Source organism: Ptiloglossa arizonensis, chromosome 4 (genome assembly GCF_051014685.1).
Source record: "Ptiloglossa arizonensis isolate GNS036 chromosome 4, iyPtiAriz1_principal, whole genome shotgun sequence".
In the NCBI taxonomy this organism is placed as follows: Eukaryota; Metazoa; Arthropoda; class Insecta; order Hymenoptera; family Colletidae; genus Ptiloglossa; species Ptiloglossa arizonensis.
The window spans coordinates 25,495,197-25,517,295 of record NC_135051.1 but is presented as its reverse complement, the minus strand read 5'-3'; the positions used below and the strand labels follow the sequence as shown (position 1 = coordinate 25,517,295).

Sequence of the window (22,099 nt, the reverse complement as noted above, 5' to 3'; positions counted from 1 at the left end):
TTTATACGCCGCAGTGCGTATGATCGATGCGCAGCGTCGATGCAATTCCCATCGAATCTGCATACGGCAATATTCCTGGCTTCGAATTTCGATGTATTCATCGTGTGCCGGTCGCGCCGACGATGAGCATTGAATCGTCGTCGTGCACCTCTGTATTTGTATCATAGTTATCCAGTTTACGATGTATACGTATACACATCAACGTTCGGAACGATTTTCGCATCTTCGACGGGCCATTCGTTCCCCACGAATTTTTCGTCGCGAAACCGATTAGATTCCAACCCCTTCTATCATCTAAGGGTGGAAAATCATCGACCGAGGGGAGATGGAGAATTTACGTTGAAACATCTCGTGAAATTCACCTGTCAAAAGTGAAACGCTCTAAATCCCCGTTTAAAGTGCACCGAAGAACCTCGATAATAGTAACTTTTAATCAGCGAGGGTACAGTGACTACTCGCGGCGAATTATCGAACATTTCCAGCAGATTTGCACTCTGTATAGTATACCGCTCACTTTCCTTGTAAACTTTCGAACGTAAGCTATCGAATACTTTCACACATCGCGTTAACTTCGCGGTCGAATCGTCGATGTCTCTAGATATAGAAAACCGTAATCGAGACGGTTAATCGGGCCCTGGGACAAGAGGACGTCTGAAGGAACTCAAGTGAGGGGAGTACTAGCAAGGAGGTGGCCGCAGGGGCCATGAAGGGGGACGAGGAGGAAATAATCTTTTAAGGCGGACGAAGAAGTTGCCGCAGTTATAAACAGAAATTTAGATCCAGTTGCCAAAGTAAACACCGGAACCTCGGTAGTTCGGTGCTTCCTTCCCCGTCCCATACCAGGAACGCTTGATCCTCCGTGCCCCTCCTCCACACCCGTGTCTCCTCATCCCGTCCCCGAAGAAGGACTTCCTCTCGCGTCCGGCCCCTCCCTGAACGTGGAACTTTTCACTTAGCCCCGTTCGTCGATAAAAAGTTGCCTGATCTAATAACTGGCGACACCACTGACTCCGTCAGCCTTCCCTCGACGTTCTTCTCGATCCTTCACCCCCCCCCCCCTCCCGCTCCTCCCCCACCGGTTGCAACCACCCCGATCGAAGTTTCGTCGAGAGACGAGCTAAAGAGAAACGTTCATCCGGTCGAGGGGATGCGTGCGATCTCCGACTCCGGTGGGATGATCCGCTCGAGGTGGAAGGTGTGTAGAGGAGGGGGCGGGGGTGAGGGTGAGGTGAAAAAGTAAAAGTTTTACTCCGGGGGGCCCGTGTTTACCGGGTCTGAAATTCGAGACGCCGCGGCGTCGTTAAAAACTCTCCGAACTCTGAAAGTTACGAGCGTTTACCGAATTCCACGTATCTCGGGTTTCACCGTGGCCCGAGAGTCCTCTCCGTGGGACGGAAACCATCGGTATTTTAGCCGTTTCCGCGGATAGAAACTTCTTGGCCGGTTGGGCGACTCACGAAGTTGCACGTCGCTCGCGCTTAGCGGAACGATCGAGAGAAACGCCTAACAGTGCTCGTCGCGACGTTGAACGCCCTTGGATTGGGCGGTGCGAGATCGGGAGAGTATTTTCGGGAGTTTTTCAAACTGTACGGAATTGCAAGTGATTATTTTTTACGTTTAATTTGAGCATTTTGGGTGTGTGACGTGGACGAGAGGAAAATGTATTGGGGAAGGGGGTGACATTGGCTTTATGATTGTAGGGAACGTGAGATTTTTAACACGGTCGTGTTAGGTGCTCTACTACACACTATTTCGAAACGTTGGATTTGTTTTTAAACGGTTCTCCAAGTTTAGTTTGAGTAACGGAGGATTTCACCGTTTGCCAAATTTCGTTTGTATTCTACATCCGCGAAATGCGCAACAAAGACGTAACACGAGAAAGATAAACATGGAAATAAATCGAATATTAAATTCCTCGGCATTTATACAATCCTCGAAGACTTTGCATCGAGAATAGACCAATGGAATATTTTATATCGTATATCGTACAAGATCTGTAAAATCCAAACTTATCGATTGTGCAAAGAACGAGAACCCACGGTCAGTAAACCTACAAAAATCGATGTCGTGTTAAGAATTCAATAAATCGAATAGAAATTTGCTCCAAAATATAAAAACAACGTAACGATCGATCGATGAGGAACTCGGTAAAAATATCGGACGAATTCCAGCTATTTATAGAATTGATCGACGAAATATTCCATGGAAATATACAGTCTCGAAATAACTGTAAAGTTTACCTTCGTTTAAAATATTTTCCGGAATGGAAAAAGAAGGACAGGGATAATTTTTCCATCGCAAGGTGAACGTGTTCTCCACCAGCGTTGCACACGGAACGTCGTGCCGTGATGTCCAAGTTGGACAAGGAATATCTTATCGCGGCGTGCGAATAATTGAGTAGACTTACCACCAGTCACGCGGCATGTCAGAGAAGGAGTGTCGCCTTCCCAGTAGGGTCCTGCTGTCCCGTTCACTATTCTGCCCCATTGATCCAAAATGGTCGGCTGTTCCGGGGGTACTGCAACAGAGACAAAAATTCCAGTCAACACGAGTGAGGCACTTCGTACTCGTCACTTTAATCCTCCGAGTACTGTACAGGAGTCACTTTTCACTCGTCATTCGAGGCACGTACATGATAGTATCTGACAGTAGCAAGTTTCACTATTGCAAGATTTGTGACGATAATCGTGTGCTTACTTAGGCATGTATAGAATGTTCAAACTTGGATGTAATGTTCGTGAAGAGTTGGAGTCTCAAGCTATTATCAATGCGTTGGTGTATATGCAAGAACAAATACCGGTGAAATGGTAGTGTGTCAGAAATGACTCCGGCACAGGATTTCGAACCGGTATGGTAGGTATTTTGTTACATATACGGTATAGTGGAGTATCTGTGGGACCCTGTATAATCGTTTAAATATTTCCAGGTATTTTTAAGAAAAAAAATCCAATGTTACAAATTATTCTTAATTACTCTCCGTTACGTATACAGTATGGTGGGGACTGTAGGACCCAGTGTAATCGTTCAAATATTCCTCGGTATTTCTAAGAAGAAACAAAATTCAACGTTGCGAATTACTCTTATTAATTTACCGAGAAACCAAGTAAATTAATTGAATTTTCGACAATGACGAAATTCCCCGGGGCCTGTCAGACCCCAGATTACCAGTCACGGATCGAAAGCGATTGAACTCCTCGGGGCGTATATCGACTACCCCCTGTTTCCGTGCGCCGTCGATCGAAATATTTGAAAAACACAAGGGGAACTTTTTAAAAAGATTGGCACGTTGCCGCGAGGTTAACGGGTAACTTCTCTGCCCCGAGTTCCGGTAAAAAGTCGGATACAGATCGCGAGGTACTTTGAGCGGGGGTCCTTCGAAACAAATTCGCTCCGACTGTAGTCCGAGCGTGTGCAGTATCGACTCGCGTGTAGGTATGATCGTTTGCGGATTAAGCGCGGCGGTATTTTTTCCAGGAATATTCGTTCTCGGACCGTGAGTCGGATAAGCCAACCCGTTGGATATTCCTCTCGCTTTTTCGTTATTTTGGAAGTTACCTGCATACGTCCCGCGTATTCGATGCTTTATCAGCGAGGTTACGGCGAGCCACACCTACGTTTATTCCAACTTCCTGCCATCCTTTCCCCTATCGGTCTGTTTAGCCATCGTTCGGAAAGGGTTTTACGCTCTTGCGTGTATATTGAGGGGTGAATCGTTTGGCTATTTTTCCGCTCGGTTTTGAAACGTATTTCGGACCGACCGAAAATTCACCGAGAACGCCGCTCAATGGCCGATGTAACGCGCAGATTTTCGCGCGATCCACCGATGACAGAGGAGTAGTCCATCGATATCGGGGATCGTTGCACGATCGTGTTACGTCCGATCCGGAAATGTACGGATACTATGCGCCCGTTACTCGACCTCTTTCACCTCGTTCGAAAGTACGCGCGCGAGGCCATCAAAAATATAGGGGATGGCTCGGTGTATCGATGGTACGATCGAGAACGGGGTGATTCTGCGTGGAAAAGTAAGTCGAGAATATATTAGAATTGTATTTTCGAAGTATTCGTTCGAGATTTTGTTTTCGTGAAAATCGAGTTTGAATATTCTCTGAGCACGCGTACACATCATGTACATGTTTCATTTATAAACTCCCTTCCTAAGTCGACAGAGATAATAGCACACGATACTGATAAGGAATCGGTATTGCGTATATCGATGCTATTGATAGACGATCGTATCAAGATTTGATTAAGTACTCACGTACGTGCTCCAAGTATTCAAAGTACTTCCATATCTACTCTTCAAGTATTCAAAGTACTTCTACGCCTACTCTCCTAGTATTAAAAGTACAGACTACACGTACTTTCCAAGTATTCAAAACGCTTGTAAGAACGAAGAAATTTTATTCCACATCGCCGACTTATTTTTCCATTTATAATTATCCCCTCCTAGCTCGCACCATCAACACCGAGACACACTGTATCTCAGCGTTCGGGTTGCGAAACGATCAACGCGGATTTTGTAGAATAGTGTCACGACCGATTCTAGGGATCACCGATCACTCAAAAAATTGCTTTAAGCGGATATGGAAACGGTCGTGCGGTTCTATGATGTCGCAACGGAAAAACTGCGCGGAAGCAATCGAGTCGCATCGTAAACTGCGTCAAATCCGAAATAACGTTACGGTTCTTGCCGCGCGGCCGCTTCCGGATATATTCACCTAAGCTTCTTCCGTTAGCTCACCCTCGTCGCATCCGTCGTAAATTTTGATCGAAAAACTTAAACATTGAAATGCGATGCATCGATCGAGGACAACCTAATCGAAGCCGTAGATTTGCACGGTTCGCGAATTGTTTAGATAGTGATTTACTTCAACTGAAAGTCTCGCATGTACTCTGTACTGAACTCTAGAGAACTGTACTCTGTACTTTACTGTAGAGAATTGTACTCCGCATTTACTCTGGAAAGAACTGTACTCTGTACTGTACTATCGAGATAACTCTACTTTATACTGTATTCTACAGAGAACTGTGCTCTATATTGTACTCTGCACTGTATTCTAGAGAGAACTATATTCTGTACTCTGCACTGTATTCTAGAGAGAACTATATTCTGTACAATACTCTAGAGAGAACTATATTCTGTACTGTACTCTGTACTGAACTTTATATTGTACTCTATACTCTACTCTATACTCTACTCTATATTGTACTCTATATTGTACTCTATATTGTACTCTATATTGTACTCTATATTGTACTCTATATTGTACTCTATATTGTACTCTATATTGTACTCTATATTGTACTCTATATTGTACTCTATATTGTACTCTATATTGTACTCTATATTGTACTCTATACTCTGCTCTATATTCTACTCTATACTGTACTGTATACTCTACTCTATACTGTACTCTATACAGAAATTGTCCTAGCGACCCGTGTTCGATAATCGCAATCAATTCTGTAAGAGTTTCCTAATGGAAATATTAACCCCTTACAATTATCGAACACCGTCCTAAGACTCCCCGATGAACTAAAATACCGTTCCAACCGTGTATTCCGAGCGCAAAGTCCATCCAACGGGAGGGAGGGGATTTCGATAACCTATAACCTTGAAACGACCTTAAAACGATCCCGGAACGAACACGGAACGACTTCCAAAGGCACGTCGGCTCTCGGTCCGTCGTCTCTTGCAAGAAATATTTACCGTAGACGGTCTCTCTGCTCATAGGAAATCGTATATCCTCCACGAGTATCGTCAGCGAGCGAAATCGAACGATGTAACACGCGAACTCGATCAGTCCCGGCTGGCTTTTCGCAATTCGTGACGTTCGATTCTCTCTCTCTCTCTCTCTCTCTCTCTCTCTCTCTCTCTCTCTCTCTTTCTCTTTCTCTTTTTTCCTCTCGTCGAGAATTCGATATAAATGGATCTAGCTTTACATCCGAGCGGCGTTAGTATCACGAGGTTAACGACACGGGTCCGGTGCTTCGAACCGCTCGAAAATCGCGGGGATATCGACGAACGAGTCGCGAAGCAGCTTAATCAAGCGATCCGTGTTTCGGTAAATTCAATTTTCATGCGACTACGACTACGCGAACCGAACCGAAGCCGCGACGAAATTTTATCCACGGTGTTAGCGTGCCGTTCGTACGGCGGAACGCCCGTGTAAAGTATTCACGAAGATTTATGGCCGCTTTTCAATCCATAATCGGCTGTATCGACGGAAATCGAGCGCCCCGTTCGTTCTGGCCACGCGCGTCAGCGAGCCAATCAACCGATCGATCACGATTTTTCCCCTCGAACGAGCTCGTCGAGATTCGGATGCCCTACCCCCTCTCTAGCGACCTTTGAGTCCATGTACATACATCAAGTTACGGGAACAAACGTTCTCTATGCTTTTTTCTCTAACCCCCACTCTTCCTTGAGGGTTCCTCCGTATAGTATAGAGTACAGTATAGAGTACAGTATAGAGTACAGTATAGAGTACAGTATAGAGTACAGTATAGAGTACAGTATAGAGTACCGTATAGAGTACCGTATAGAGTAGAGTGTAGTCGTTCTCATACAAATCTGCAATTTGTTCGTGTTTTCAGGCGTGCGAGTAGTCTCGCGTGCTTTAGTTTGCGTTGAATGAACGAAAAAAAAAAAAAAAACACGTTTTAACCATAGAGAGATTGTTCGAGCGGAGGCTTCGAATCGTTAATATGCGGGTGCAGGTTCCGTTCGTTTATTTGATTTTAATTTTTCCAAGCAACGTTTCATCGATAACGGCTCGATTACGGTTAAATATCGCGGGGTCGGCGTTTCGAATATTTGTACGATTAGACTGGAGATCGCGATTCAACGAAATTGTAAACGTTATTCGGTGTATACATATATCGAAATGGGATACGTCGCGCGATAATTTACAGCGACGACCGTAAATTCGAAAAATTTCCAGCGTGTCGGGGTGCGAGAACGCCGATAAGTGTCGGTGGCGCGTGGTTCGCGAAATTCGTACGATCTACGGAACGAGAAACACGCGTTTTCGCGTATGTCTGAATATCGAGGATGGTTTGTCGGCGTTGGTCGCCATTTTGCGATTAGACGATCGTGAATGGACAAAATTCGGTTCCGCGAATGTTGCGCCTCGATAAACTGTTCCGAAATTGCTGAAAAATTTTCTGTCGATGTTCCAACTAAAACAAGATGCTAATTTTTCTGATATTCGATCAGATAGAAGTGTATTTTACCATTCTATAATACAGTTATTACACCGTATTTTGTAGAAATTTTTTAATATCTCTTCTCCGGTTCTCCCTTTTCCCATTTTTGTATTTCGTAGATCACTGTAATAATTTTCACGTGATTCTCCAATGGGTTATCTCGTATGAAGGAAAAATAATTTACATCAACGATTGGAAATATTGGTCTGATTTTCGCCATTTTTAGAAGAAAATTTCATATGCAAAAGTGACGTGAAAATACAGTACCCCCTATTTAGAGGGATTCGAAAATTGAACGCTAAAGAATTTGTGAAAATATTGGTTTAATTTGTACAATCTTTGATAATAAATTTCACATGCAAATGTAACGTAGATTGAAATTAATATATTCTACACGAAATAAAATACATCCCCTATTCAGAGGGATTCGAAAATCATTGAATGTCAAAGAATTTTGGAAAATATTGGATTGATTCGTGCAATCTTTGGAAGTAAATTTCACGTGCAAAGGTGATGTGGACGTCACTGAAATTAATATATTTGTATGAAATTCAATACACCCCTAGCCGAAAAATTGCGGCCCCTCAAGCAGGTGCTGCACCCCGCTACTGGGTAGATCCACTAAAGGGATAACCGCGAAGATTACGTAAGTGGATTTACGAGGGAAATTAAGATTGATCTCTGGTCCAATTAACTGATTCGATCGTATGCTTCATCCGATTAGCGATATGAAGGGGATTAAGCGTTACCTAAGTATTACGGACCGTGGACGGCTCTTTGCCAGAATTAAAAGAACCAGTGGGAGGCGGTCGAACGATGCGTCTTTCAATTATGACGCCTTGTCGAAAATCGATAGATTCTCGGATGTAGTCGCGCGAATAGATACGCGACCAGTAGCGAAGAAAGAATCAATAATCGGAGTAGCGGATATCATGGTTTAGCCTTCCTCTCCTCTAGCCAGTAATTATTCAAAAACTATACAGTTTCTCTGAGGTTTGAATCGAGTGGAACGTTATCTTGAAACGATCGTGTGTACAATGACATGCGATAGAATTAATTCTCGTTGAATTAACGCGAATAAAAATTCTATGTACACCTAGGATCGAAATCGAGGAGGCCTGGGGAGATTCTGTGGCTCGAAGGTGACATAATTGAATCAGAGGAGACTGTCGGACGTTTACGATCTTCACTGATCTTACTGTGAGCGTTCGATATTAAATCTCAAGGAGTCGGGACGACACGATTTATTTTTAAGATCGGGAGCGATGCACACATACCTCGATACGGATTAAATCTGGAACGGCTGCGCGCTAAGAATAGAAGACTCGCAATACTCGAGTGGTTTCTCGCGTCCCGGATAAAACGGTTGACTTTCAATGCCGATACATAGGGATATATCCAGGTTCTCGCGGGACTGGCGCTGGAAGAGATCGGGGGCGGGTCGAGTACCGAGGAGAGCGAAGGGGTTGCCCACCCTGTAGAAGGGGGGCTTGTAATGGCAATTACCAGTGGTAATCAATGGACCTCGCTCAGACCGCGCCGATAATTTCAGGGCTGGCTGGAAAATAGGCGGCCCTGTGTGACATAGTCGCGAATACACACACACACGCACACACACACACACACACACACACACATATCTCGAAATATATATATCTATCTATATGTATATGTATATCCAAAGTCGCCTCCCTTCTCGACAGATCTGCCGTTACCAGCGATGGCCATTCAATTCCCTCTGTTGCGAGCTTTCGAGCAATTCAGTCGCGCTCAGCCTCGTGTCTCTTCGAATATCGTTCGATCTTAAGGATTGAGACCAGGTGTTGGAAATATCGAAAAACTCGATGTTCAGAGACTGACTCGAAACGCGAGAGACCGTTCGCAGGCTTTCGAGGTCGCGAGACGGATCGGTACTCCTTAACCGGCCTTAAATCGGGCCGTGGGTATAAAAAATCGAACGTCGTTTTTCGCAATGTGATGTACAAAGATCGCACAGATCTCTCTGTACTGTAATCTAGAGACAACTGTACTCTCTACTCTATTCTAGAGATAACCGTACTCTATACTGTGCTCTATACTGTGCTCTATACTGTGCTCTATACTGTACTCTTTACTGTACTCTATATTGTACTCTATACTATACTCTATAGAAGTGTCTACTGTGTACTCTGATAGATACGCATCGTACACTTTGTGCTACTGGTCCACTTGAATACAATCTCATTTCCATTACCGATACGACTCGCACACCGGACGAAATAAACGCAAAGAAACTGACACGCGAGAACACGTTGATTTCTTCCTCTCTTGCTTTTACCGATCGAGATTACTAACAAAACATCGAAAAACGATTGGGCATAGAAACCACATATAAATATATCTCGGTCTCTCGGAGACCCCGCCTTGGCACTATAAGGATTAAAGGGGAAAATTTCACCGTCGATATTAGCAGCGCGGGAGTTCTGCGCGGACAACTTTAACGCGGTCGCGAATAATTATTCGGGTACATCGTATTAATGGGAACGGGTAGAGGGATTAAAACGATGCGAAAAACCGGCGTTCAAAGGGACGGTGCGGGCCGCGGGGACGACTTGTAATTCCGGGCGTATTTCCAAATGCGCAAAGCGTTTCGAAACGCAATAATTAAAAATATCCTCCGGAACGATGTCCCGTGGAATTATTTCGGAATTCGTTACACGATTTAATACCGATCGCGGTGGAGAATCGTAGACCGGTACGTTACCGGCGCGGCGCGGCGCGTGTCTCCTCGGAACAAATATCGTGGTGACGCGTTACAATTCGCCCGCGTCGATTTGTTTTGATACGAGTTACAGGCACGCGGATATGAGGGATTACCCGTTAAATAGATTCGTTCGATCCCGGGACCCAGCCCGTTATAATAATTCAAAGCGTTCGTTACCGGCGATATTCTCGCGCACCGACGTCCGGTGATCTACGAGAATTATAGCCGCCGCGGCCGCTACCGCCGCTCGATTTAACGTCATAATTCTTACATTGTTATGGAAATTTCCTTCAACTCGACTAATTACCGAAACGTCGACCCGCTCGTTTACGCGGACGATGCCCGGCGAATGAATCAGCGAAATATAATACCCGGGGCACTGTATTTCGTCGTCGTTTATATCGTTCTCGGTTACGGTTATCTCTGATCGTGAATCGCGAGGTTCGAGAGTCGACGATCGAACGTCTTTTCGACCGTTTTGTTACGAAGGTCCTCTACGATAAAAGACCATCGCTCGCGGAGTCAACGAAAGGGTATTGTCTGGGGAGGTCGTCGGTGTTTGGGTCTTGCGTCTTCAAGGTCTAGAGTCTTCTATAGAGCAACTATAGTCGCTCCTTTTGCACGAATAGAGTCTTTTATAGAGTAACTATAGATGCCCTTCGTATACGAATAGTCTTCTCTAGAGCAACTATAGTCTCTCCTCGTGTACGAATAGAGTCTTCTATACAGCAACTATAGACGCTCCTCTTGTACGTATAGAGTCTCCTATAGAGCAACTGTAGTCGCCCTTCGTGTACGAATAAAGTCTTTTGTAGAGCAACTATAGATGGCCCTTATGTACGAATAGAGTCTTCTATAGAGCAACTGCAGTCGTTCGTGGTGTACGAACACGAGATCGTCGGATCCGAGACGAAGATTTTCCAAGAGATCGAAGGTCGGCGTCCATTGTCGTCTTCGTTTCCTTCGCGAGCGTAGTCGTTTCACGCGGCTCGTCGTCTACGGGCTTCCCCAGGTGTTGTCGCACGGGTCGAGTATTTTAAAACTGCGCCGCCACCTCGACGATCGAGTGGCACGGGCGTGCACCGGTGGCTCGTTTGAATTTTAGAACGATAGTGGAAACTCGTGTAGCTCGCGCGAGTCGTGAATTTAACTTTCCGGAAGAGAGGCTGGGAGGGCAGAATAGGCGGTGGCGCGAATTAATTCACGACCTCCTGACAAACCGTTCACCAGTCGCCCCTTGGCCGTTGCAACCCTCACCCCCTTGCTCTGTTTCTTTCGACTGTTCCCCTTTTCATCACCCGAACACCATTACGCCCTATTTTTTGTCCGATCGGAATCTTTGCTTTCCCGATTTACGAAAGACTCTGTCTACGACCTCGTGGAAAAGCGAAAAATCGACTCACGAGCAACACTACGAAGGGAAAACGTCGAGTTTCGAGTTTTTCCCTTCTCTTTCGCCCTCGAACGGTGTAATCTTTCTCGTTATTTTTATCGCCACGTCTCTCGACAATATTGAAACAGCCACGGGGTTTTGGATGTGGATTCGAGCTCGAGTTTTCATGGAAAACTACTACCACGCGACCGTGTCGCTATCGACTCGGTGAGGGTGCTGCTAGGTGGTAGCTACGAGCCGTTAGTGGCGAGAAAGGGGAACGAAAGAGGATCTAGTTCGCAAGGACGACGTGCTCGAGGCTGACAAGGAGCATGAACGATGGGGCGGTGTTCCCGGGGACGAATTTGAAAATAAAATTTGACGTTTTTATTGAAATCCAAGGACGAGACGCTCTACCGCGTCGTGTCGCATCCTATCGCAGCGAGAGAGAAGACGTTATACATATATGTATGTATATATGTACCTGACGATCCTTCAAGAAGGTAGTCTCTCCTCAGATGGGGAAGGGAGAGTTTTAATAGTATCTACGAGTGATGGATTTTTAACTCGACGCGCTGCATCCTAACGGACGTAATCCATTAGTACGCTTAATTCTCCTCGAGCCGCGCTCGATTCGTTCGTCCGGTCCAACGCCATGGAAAATCGGTTAAAAAGGCCGGAAATTCCGAATTTCCTTAGTACACTGGCTTTTTTGGGAAATTTCGAGTGGCGGCCTGAGCTCGGGCATCAGTCAGAAATAACTCTAGTGAAATTTCACCGTCACCATTCCCCCCCTCGCCCTTATGATGCTGTTCAAACATACGTGCAAAAATAATTATTAATCCGAGGCAAGAATGTCGTTGGCGAAAACGCTCGGCCAACTTGACCGCTCGACCGCGCGAAACTTTCGCCAACTGTAAAGTTTCGTTTGCATCGAGCTTGGAAATTCGAGAGAGAAAAATTTACTCGGGTCGGACGGGCTGTCCGTTCGTTTATTATTACCGTAATAATAAACGAACGCCGTTGCTCGTTTCTCTTATACACGGAGCTTCATTAGTATTATCGACGCTAGGTAGATTATGCGATAACGCTGGTATTATCAACTATAGATCGATCGGTTCTTTTATCACCGATTTTAAATATTTACCTCGAGAGGTCTCTGCTATTGAAAAAATGTTCTCATTTTTCTGGACTCATTTTCTGTTCTCATTTTTCTCACTCGTTTTTTCTAGAATCGGATCCACCGAGGGGAAACGGGATAGACCTAATAGGACCAACTGCAGGATTCGCGTCGCGTCTTTCCCAATTTTGCCTCGTTTTGTTGTTTAATGTAATTGCTTGGCAGAACTAAACGAGGAGATCGAAGGAACATCGATTCCTTCTATCTCTGGAGTTTAGTAATGTCGTTTGTACCGCGTATCGAAGGAGATCGATGGAACTTTGATTCCATCTATCTCTCTCCGGGTCTCCGCTCGCAGCAACCTCCACATAGTGAGACCTGGTAATCGGTATTACTCGCGACGAACAATAGTTCTACGTCGCGGGTAGTACCGAGCTAATTGGCTGCGAATTTAGAATGTTGTATTAATGAAATTTCGATTAAATAAATTGATTAAGAAGTACATCATAGTTTGGTTGTTGGTATCCACAGAAATATATGAGACCCTGATTAATTAAAAAAAACTGAAACATTATTTACACAAGTGTATGCTTCATTGAACCTCTTCGTCAATGTTGGTTCCTTGTCACAAGTCCAAGTTTCACTTACAACCGACTTATTTGTCACAACTCGTTGTTTCTCTCCCTAGTAACGCAACTTATTCGTAGAACCGCGACTTGTTCCATTCCTCTTACTCATGTCGAATTCACCGACACCATTCACGCGTTTCCACAGTCCAAGATCGTCACTCGTCGCTCCAAAAATCATTCCCAAGAGCCCACCGTACGCTCTCTCCTGCACTCTAGCGCGAATATTTGTATATCGCGCACCACGGTTAGCCTTCGCTCGGCGCAGAAGTCGAATATCCGCGCACCTCCCCGATACCACTTCTTTTCCCCTGTGCCGGCATTCGCTCGTTCCTTTGGAGATCGTCGACGCGGCCAGGATAATCCAAGATTGCCGCAGACGGAAAAAAGAGGAAAGAAAAAAAAAACGAAAAAGGATGAAAAGCCATGGAGAAAGACAGCGAAGAACCGGCACAAGACTCGAAGACGGGGAGGGAAAATGAACGCAAGGGGTGGTGAAAAAAGGAGCCAGAGAAGCCGTGCCAGAACAGCGTGGCTTCTGTTGGCGTACCGGTTAGGCGGCCTGTATTACGAGGGTGGTAATTGTTCGAGAATCGATTTATCTCCTCCGGCAGCAGAGAAACGTCGCCTTAACCAACACAGAACGTCCCGCGGACAATGATATTCTTGTCGATAACAATTTACCCTTTGTGTATGCACACCTGAAACGTGGGGCTGCACTCTTCGCGGGATGCGGCGAGCCCCATTCTCCCAGGGGATTAACTGTCCCGGTGACAATAAGGGAGGAAGTGAGGGAACGGTTTAAACCGTCCGGCGACGCCGATCGAAACCCTTACCGAGCGCATTGTGTCCGGCTGGGAACAGCGTCGGCGGCGGCGTCGCTGGAAAAATGTTTCGTTCGCGTTCATCGATGCATCCCCCAGCCACCCCCCTCGCCGTGTTACTCGCCGCGCCGGTGTATCGTCCGGGGGAATTTATTAGAGCGTTTATTTAGTCGCGCATTTGTTCGCCGCTCGGCCGCGTTTTCGGATACCGGGGCGAACAATAAAAATGCAAATAAAGAATCGTCGGCGCTGGGCGAATCGGTGATCATTATGCGCGGAAGTGTACTCCATAAATCCTAGACCATCCCCCTCAGTACCCATCTCCGGGAGCGTCGATGACGAACGAAAGAGAGACACTTTTAATCCGGTCGGAGCGACGATATGGGTTTGGGAGGGTTATGGTGCAAGGGATCGAAGATATTTTGCCCCCCAATTTTTTGGAAAACTGCACGTGTAAGGGGTGAGTTGGTTAAAAAATCGAAAGGCAAAGATTATTAAAATATATATCTAGAAAACTATTGTAGGAAATAAAAGCGATTAGAGTTTTAGAGTATACACTACCGATTGAAAGTTTGGGTACATGTATTAATACGTGAAGTACTTTTTAATTTTTCTTAAATTAATTAATCGATAAATAATCGAGCGACAACGGGCGTTTTGGGGGGCTGGTCGCACAGGAGGTATCCAAGGGGGTCGGAGAGGTTATTGAAAAGTCGACACGGGGTGTTTTCTCAATTTCTAGGGAAACGGTGCGGGAAAGTCTCTCGGGCCAGGGATCTTGCTCAGGAAGAAAGCGGAAGCCGGATAAATAATCTTGCGGAAAAATGCAGTGGATATCGTTCCCGGTGGTAGCCGAGAGCGGAATAATAAGCGAATTTTTTCGTGACATGTAATTTCGGTTCGCGAATGCCATCTCGACGCGCGATCTGGCCCGCGGGGGAAGCGAGCCAGAATCTCGATAACCGCCACCAATCTGTTTGGTTCTCGGGTTGGGTCAGTGGGTCGTTCGCGTACGACGATTTACCACGCCCACCTCGCGATATCAGTTCTCCCCACCCCTGCCGCTTGGTTCGTCTACGCTCGTCTTCCCCCACCCACCGGGCCGAAACACTTTCGCTCGCGGTTTCGGGCTCGTTATCTCGGTCCACCGAGGGTCGAGCCTAAGAAGTGGAGCGGAGAGGGATGGGGCGTCGTTTTGGAACGGGAGCACGAGGAAGGAGAAAAACGTATATCGCGATGCCTGGGGTTAATTGGAGCACGGCTGGATACGAGGCGTCCATTTAATCCGGATAAATCCTTAAATATTTAAAAAGCCCCGGCGCGGAAGGCGGAACGTTTACGGGGCTGATCAAAGCCGAAGATCAATGGAGCGAAGGTCTGCGAGAGAGGTCTGCGTGTCGATGAGGGTATGGTAGGGGTCGAGAGAGATAGATAGAGAGAGAGAGAAGAGAGAAGAGAGAGAGAGAGAGAGTCTACTCCAATTTCTACTCCAGCGGGTCTTAAAGCTGGGCTGTCCGACCATGCCGAGTCTCTCACCACTTACGATAATGTTTCTGCTCGTCTGACACCACTCGGCTATTACTATTGGGGAGCCATTCCCTTGAAATTTAACACGCTTCCCAGTTGTCTGACTTAATAGTAGCTTCTACCATCAACGCGCCGCGGTATTTCTCTCAATAGGGGCCCGGCAATTGACGCGAAGACTTCCATCACGCGAATGCACCGTGAAACGTATGGTAATGTGAGGAGGAATCGAGCGAGCTAATATATTATAACGGCTCGAGCCGAGTTTAACGTTATATCTCTGCGTGCCGGCGCGAGCTTGCACGCCATCGCTTCTAAAACCGGGTACGGAGGAGAACCACGCTGAATGGAAACGATCGCTGCGAACGACTTCTAACGTCGCGTCGATCGGGTTTCTACCTTTTAACGCGCCGCTGGGAAACGTTATTGTCTCGGAACTGTTTCACGGTGTCTCTAGGATACTAAAACGTTGCGCGAATTTGTTCAAAAGATCGCGAAAACACTCTCAAGAGGGTAGCGTTTGAATAGAGTTCGCTCGGGTTATATGTAGTCTTTGTATAGTTGTTTTGCGTGAAAACGGTAGTTGGGCTTGTGGACCGTCGTTCTGTTTTCAATTATAGTTCAACGTATAGAGGTTTAGAGCGAGTTAGAGCTAAGTTAGAGGTTTAGAGCAAGTTAGAGCTGAGTTAGAGATTTAGAGCGAATTAGAGCTGAGTTAGAGGTTTAGCTGAGAGGGTTTTTGTGAGTTAGAGATTTAGAGTCTTAGCTTGAGTTGTTAATTTATTTTTAATAGTTTCTCGGTGCCTCTACGATGCTAAGGTGTTGTAAAAGTTTCTCTAGAAAACTTCTATAGAAAGCTCTAGAAAACACTCTTTAGAGGATAGCGTCGAATAGACTCTATTCGGTCTTCACATAGCGTTCGTATAGTCGTTTCGTGATCTTCGACATAGTTTAGCGATAAGTAGACTCATCTTGTGCTCAATTAGTACAAAATTTAAGTTACACAGTTCTAAAGAGTCCTGATAACTTGACTCGCTATTCCAAGGAACATTTTTTCAGTGTCTCATCAGAACTACCAAAGGGGTAAGTTTGATCTTTCTAAAATTACTTTTAAAAAATTACTCTTATAATTGAGAGTAGGTGTCTTCACCTACAATATTCGTGAACAATCATTGAAACACACAACTAACGGTACCTGTAAATTAATTTATCCTCACCCCATCTAACTTCAAAGATACGAGTATAGTCTGATACAAATAGGAATACGTTCACCGTTGGTAGTTCTAGGCGTCCCGCAAGTTTCTGTAAAAGCTCTCGCGAACCCTTTTCAAGGGGATAGCGTCGAGTAAACTTGCCTCGTTCTTCGCAGAGTCTTCCTACACTCGTAGTCTTGAACATAGTTAAAGAACAACTAGGCCCATCGACTATTACACAAACCTCTCGATCGTATCGAAATTCAAACGAAGTGGGTCGTACAGTTCCAACATCACAAATCGAGCATTCCAATTCGATTCGTTGATTCCTTTCCAATAAATTCCCCACGCGGAGCACTTCTTCGGTCCTTCGAGAAGTTATCGGTGGCCGCGTTTAGGTGTTCCTCGTTATCGGACAGAAGCGATTCGACCATGGATAATTAACCTCCACCGAATCCTGGAGCAAAACAGGGAAGGAACGTCGTCTCGACCCTCCCCTCGAGCAATCGTCTTCGTCCAGCAATCTCCTCCCGGAGAACTGGCTGGAACGCGCTCCCCGAAAGAAGCGAGCGGGTACGCGAGGAGCCGAGAAAAAAAGAGGAGAGTCCGCTCGGCGAGCTCCTCCACGGCTACCCTCCTCCAGTTCCCTCCGGTTGCCTGGACGATTTGAATAAGCCTCGCGAGCCCGAAGCTCCAGCGAGTTGAAAAGCCGCGCGATGTTTGCCGAATGCCACTTCGTATGCCGGGAACGCAACGAGGGACGTTTTTTAAGCGCGCAGGGCATTTTCCATACGCGCGCTCGCCGTCCGACCTATTGCTCGGGTTTTTCACGGGGGAGAGAGAAAAATCTAGGTACACCTGGCCGTGATTCTTCTCCCGTGGCTGGAAAATTTCAAAACCTAGGATTCGAGGACCAAGGCGATATTTTCGGAGAGATTCGTACTTTAAACCTCCAATTCGCTCTAAACTTTTTTATCGCATCAAATATTATTTTCTCGTTACTCTTACGAAAGATAGCACGAGAAGTACGAAAAGTGAAATTTGTGTACATTGCGCGATTATTCTTCCTATTTTAAAATAGAAAAATGGCTGCCGAATCTTACGAAAGATAATCGTGCGCTACTGTACAATCTACACAGAGTTATCCCCTCTAAACAGTCGTTTTGTAAGAAAATAAGACCATTCGGGGTGATTCGACGAATTTAACCCTCTCAGCAACCCCACCGTGACACTTCCCTCGACGTGATTAGCCAATTGTCTCGCGACTCGTATTTTAAAAGAGACTGTCGTGTCTTCTTGGAAAAAATAGGAGCTCAGGGTTAAGCGGTTCTGGTAATAATAAACACGGATTCGTCCCACAGGGTTGTCTCGGGGGTGCGGGGGTGGCGTTCGTCTCGCGTCATCGACGGCCTTTTATCTCTTCCGGCGCCTCGTCGGTTCCTTTCCGCTCGATCGTCTCCTCCTTTTTTCCCTCGACTCCGTTCCCCTTTTCCACGGCGATGGCTGTTCCATTACCCGCTACCCCGCCCGGAAGCTGCTTGTTAAATTTTTACGGCCAGCAGTTTTTGCGAGGACGACTCCGCTCCGCTCGCGGGAGCGGCGCGTCATCCTTTAGCGCCGTCGTCTGGAATTTATGGGGCTTGCGAACAGAGGGAGAGCCACTGTCGTTCGTCGATACGTTTAATCGTCGTGCCTGCATCGACGGAAACGTCTAATTCGGGGGTGAGTCCTTCCCCGGTCGGGTACTCCGGACCGAAAACAGAAGAAACGCTCGGTTTCCTCGTGGACGATGCAACGAAGATGGAACAGAGGGGAAAGATACGGGGAGAAAGAGAGAGAGAGAGAGAGAGAGAGAGAGAGAGAGAGAGAGAGAGAGAGAAAGAGAGTGAAACAGAGAAAGAGGGAAAGAGTGAGCTCACGAAAGAACGAGAGGAGGGTACAGGTGAAAGAGTAAGGGAGAAAAAGTGTACGAATGGTGAGGAGAAAGATGTATAAGTGAAAGAGAAAAAAAGTGTACAAGCGAAAGAGTGAGAAAGAGAAAGACAGAGAGAAGGGGAAGAGGAAATCGCCAGCCGGAAGATCGTAAGACCGGCGGAGAGGAGGGGGGATGGGGCAGAAGAGAGGTCAACGGACAAAAGGCTTTCTTGTTTGACAAGGTATAAAAGGCAAGATGGCTAGGAATTCTCGATGACGAGGAACTGGAGTCCCCCGCACCACCCCTCACGTTGCCTTTTCATCTTTCCGTGGCTGCACCTCGCGTCTTTTGGATGCGGTCTCGGCGGCGCGCACGGAATAACGTTGATTGGCCGGAATTCTCCGAAAGGGAGACTTCCAGGATAGCCAACCATCCCCGTCCACTCGTGTATTCTTTTCGTTCGGATAGAGGAGGAGAGGGTGGAGAGCATTCCCCGTGTACCGACAGGGGGGCCGAATCGAGTCGATAAGTCAAACCGGAGGACGTTTTAATTATGGCGGGGCCGGATATTGCAAGGCACACGGAAACCGTGGCCAACGGATCTTCGTTAATTCCAGCCCCCTCTCCACTCCACTTTCTCCCCACTACTTTGCTCTCTACCCCACCTTGGATCCACCAGAGGCGATCGTCTTCCAGACGGAGGACCGAAATTGGAATCGGTTGGCTCCTTCTGCGTTTTTATCAGTCCCGGAGATTTGAATTATGATCACCAGAGCGCGCACGAGAGCTCATGAACAGTATCGGTGGTCCGATTAATCTTCGATTATCGCGGCGGATTTGGTCATTAAGGAACGACGGGCCTCCACGTGAAAGAATCGTGAAATATATGATCGGTTCTTTCCACCCTTGGCTCCGCCACGTGAAAGGCTTTGACACGGTGGCGTTCGCCGGGCGAAAAATGGTAACTTCGACGCGGGAAATAATTAATGTCCCCCCTCTGAGCACGCGTATCGGAAGATGGCGCGAGAAACGCAAGAATTCTTCCGTTTCATCTACTGGGTATCGTTTACGTGATTCACGTGGGAAATATCTATGAGCTGCGTTTTTTTTCACCCTACCCCGTTGGTATCGTAGATGGTATCCAGATCGATCGATAACGCTTTAATTACAATGGCGTGCATTCGTTTAAAAAGTTAGTCGCGGGGGTCTAAGTGATCTAATTCTCGGCCCGCGAAATGGCTGTCTTTGGGTTCCTCGGTTCTGTTAATCGAGCTGGTGGGGTTTGAGGGTGAACCTTTATCTGTTCGGGATATCCGGAATCGCGAAAGAAACTAGTTCCCAGCCGACTCGACGCCTCGATAAATCACCGTGCAAACCGTTTCGCACACCCCTTTCGTCTTGGAAAATAGAGATCAGTGAAACAGCACTCCCCTGATCGGACCTTGGATCTCGGGGTTGTAACGCCTCGTTGACCCACCCGATTTCCACCTCCCCTCCCATTCTTTGTAAGGTTTCTTCCTGTACGGTGCGTTTGGTCGATCGAAGATTACGATATCGTCGCGCGCGAAAATTTTTCAATTTCGATAAAACGTTTTCTTTCGTGGGCCAACGCAACAGACATTTTTCCAGGGGGTTTTGGAAGCGTTATCCGCCGCCATACGTCGCCTGGATAATGCAAAGAGGGGCGAGGGTCGGGTAAGAATAATGCCGGGCGTTTTCCAGAAGTCGTCGACGGGAGAGGGCGAAATGGATTTTCGCCAGTTTTCTATGGGATATGTGTTATGGGCCGGCGAAAGGGATGAGTGGTCGGGGAGGTCAGATAGAGAGGGAGTACGGGGTTAGGGGATACGAAACGACGGGCGAAAAAGTGGCCGCGATTCGTATAAAGTGATTTTAAGTGAGAGCCCGCTCGCCCGTTTCTCCGAGCAAAAGTTCGCCCCCGTTGAGATATGGCTGCAAATATTAAAATCTGCTGGCCGGTCGTCAAGGCTTCCAGCCTGGGTCGTGCTCCCGCTCCGCGAATCAGTGGTTGCCATTCCTCTTCCCTTGCAGACTGCTTAACGATTTCTGCCACTCGTGTTCCACCTTCCTTTCCGTTCGGTCTCCAGGAGGTTCCGCGTTTTATGCGAACGAGTCTCCGGTGCGAGGAACGGGAGATTAGACCTCCTCGCGATTACGGATCGGGGATTGGCTACCGGGTGCTCGTCATCGTTTTCGGAAAAAACGTCTCGAGTCGATGGAAAGATTCAGCGGTTTCGGATGTAATTCTTCTCGTCTCGAGTCGATGGAAACGTTCACCGGTTCCGAAAATAATTTTCTTCGTCTCGAGTAGATGGAAAGTTTCGCTGGTTCTGAAAATAATTTTCTTCGATGGTAAGTTTCGGTGGTTCCAGAGATAATTTCGAAAATTTCGGCTGTTCCGGAAATAATCTTGAAAGATTTCAGAGCTTTAGAAATAATTTTCAAAATTTCGGCGTTTCCAAAAATTATTTCTTTCGTTGCAAATTCGTTCAAAGTTTCGATATTTTCGAAAACAATATTTTCAGTCTCGAGTCGATGGAAAATTTCAGTTGAAAATAATTTTTTCCCGTCCCGAATCGATGGAACGTTTCAGTAGTTATTGAGATTTTCCGTCTCGAGTCGATGGAAAGATTCAACGGTTTCAGAAGTAATTCGTTTCGCTTCGAATCGATGGAAATGTTCACTGGTTCAAAAAATAATTCTCTTCGTTTCGAGTCGGTCGAAATTTCCCGCGATTTCCAAAAATAATATTTTCCGTATCGAGTCGGTGGAGAATCCCTCATTGGTTCGCGAAATAATTTTTCCATCGTTATCGTGCACATATTTAACGTCGCTTTGCCATTTTTTCGTTTTGCCGCGTGGAATCGCATTTTCGAACGAAGGGGTGGCACGCTGAAAGCCACTGCGAGGAAAGTTGGCGGACACGCGCGACGATGTCGACAAGGGGAGGGTATGGGCGGTGGAAAGGACGAGAGGAAGAATGGCCAAGCAGTTTTCCCCCGTAAGAAACTTGTTAGGTCAGACGTATTAGCAGAATTGAAGATATATTGCGTCCCCCTCTCCCAGAAGCGTTGCAATCGCGAATTGCTGCGGATCGTAATATTCCGGGGAAACGGGGGCATGTGAACAAGCTCCGATGTATTCGTCGAAATTACGATTCCGTGTTCGTTAAAGAGGTGTTTGATCAACGTCGGGGGCAGGTCGAGTCCTGATTCGTATCGATCTTACGAACAATTTTAACACCGAGTTCCTCGTTAACCCTTGTGAATCCACTTGGAAGCACTTGAAGTATCAGAATCAATGTAATCGCAAACACTGTATGCTTGACATTTTCTCAAGTACCAGTTCTGTTACTTTCCAAATGATTCGAAATACCAAATTGTACAAAATATAGAAAATATACAATATATTTCTCGAGCAAGTTCTCTTTATTTTCCAGGAGAATCTATTACATAGCACAGTCGGTAGTTGGGAAGTAATAAAAAATCGATTAACTCTTGCATTGTTATTCTAGAAAGACCGTACTCCTTTCAATATTTTGTGTCCGTT

The 22,099-nt window shown here is 46.4% G+C and overlaps 1 protein-coding gene across 4 annotated transcripts in view; it reads right to left on the bottom strand.

Annotated features, from left to right (window-relative positions):
• The window catches only part of LOC143146164 (kin of IRRE-like protein 1), a 445,694-nt gene that overhangs the window by 78,943 nt on the left and 344,652 nt on the right, over nt 1-22,099 (bottom strand). For all 4 annotated transcript variants that reach the window (XM_076310177.1, XM_076310180.1, XM_076310178.1 and 1 more), the window contains one exon: nt 2,408-2,518. In XM_076310177.1, coding sequence (XP_076166292.1) covers nt 2,408-2,518 — 111 coding nt within the window. The remainder of the gene's footprint in view (nt 1-2,407; nt 2,519-22,099) is intronic.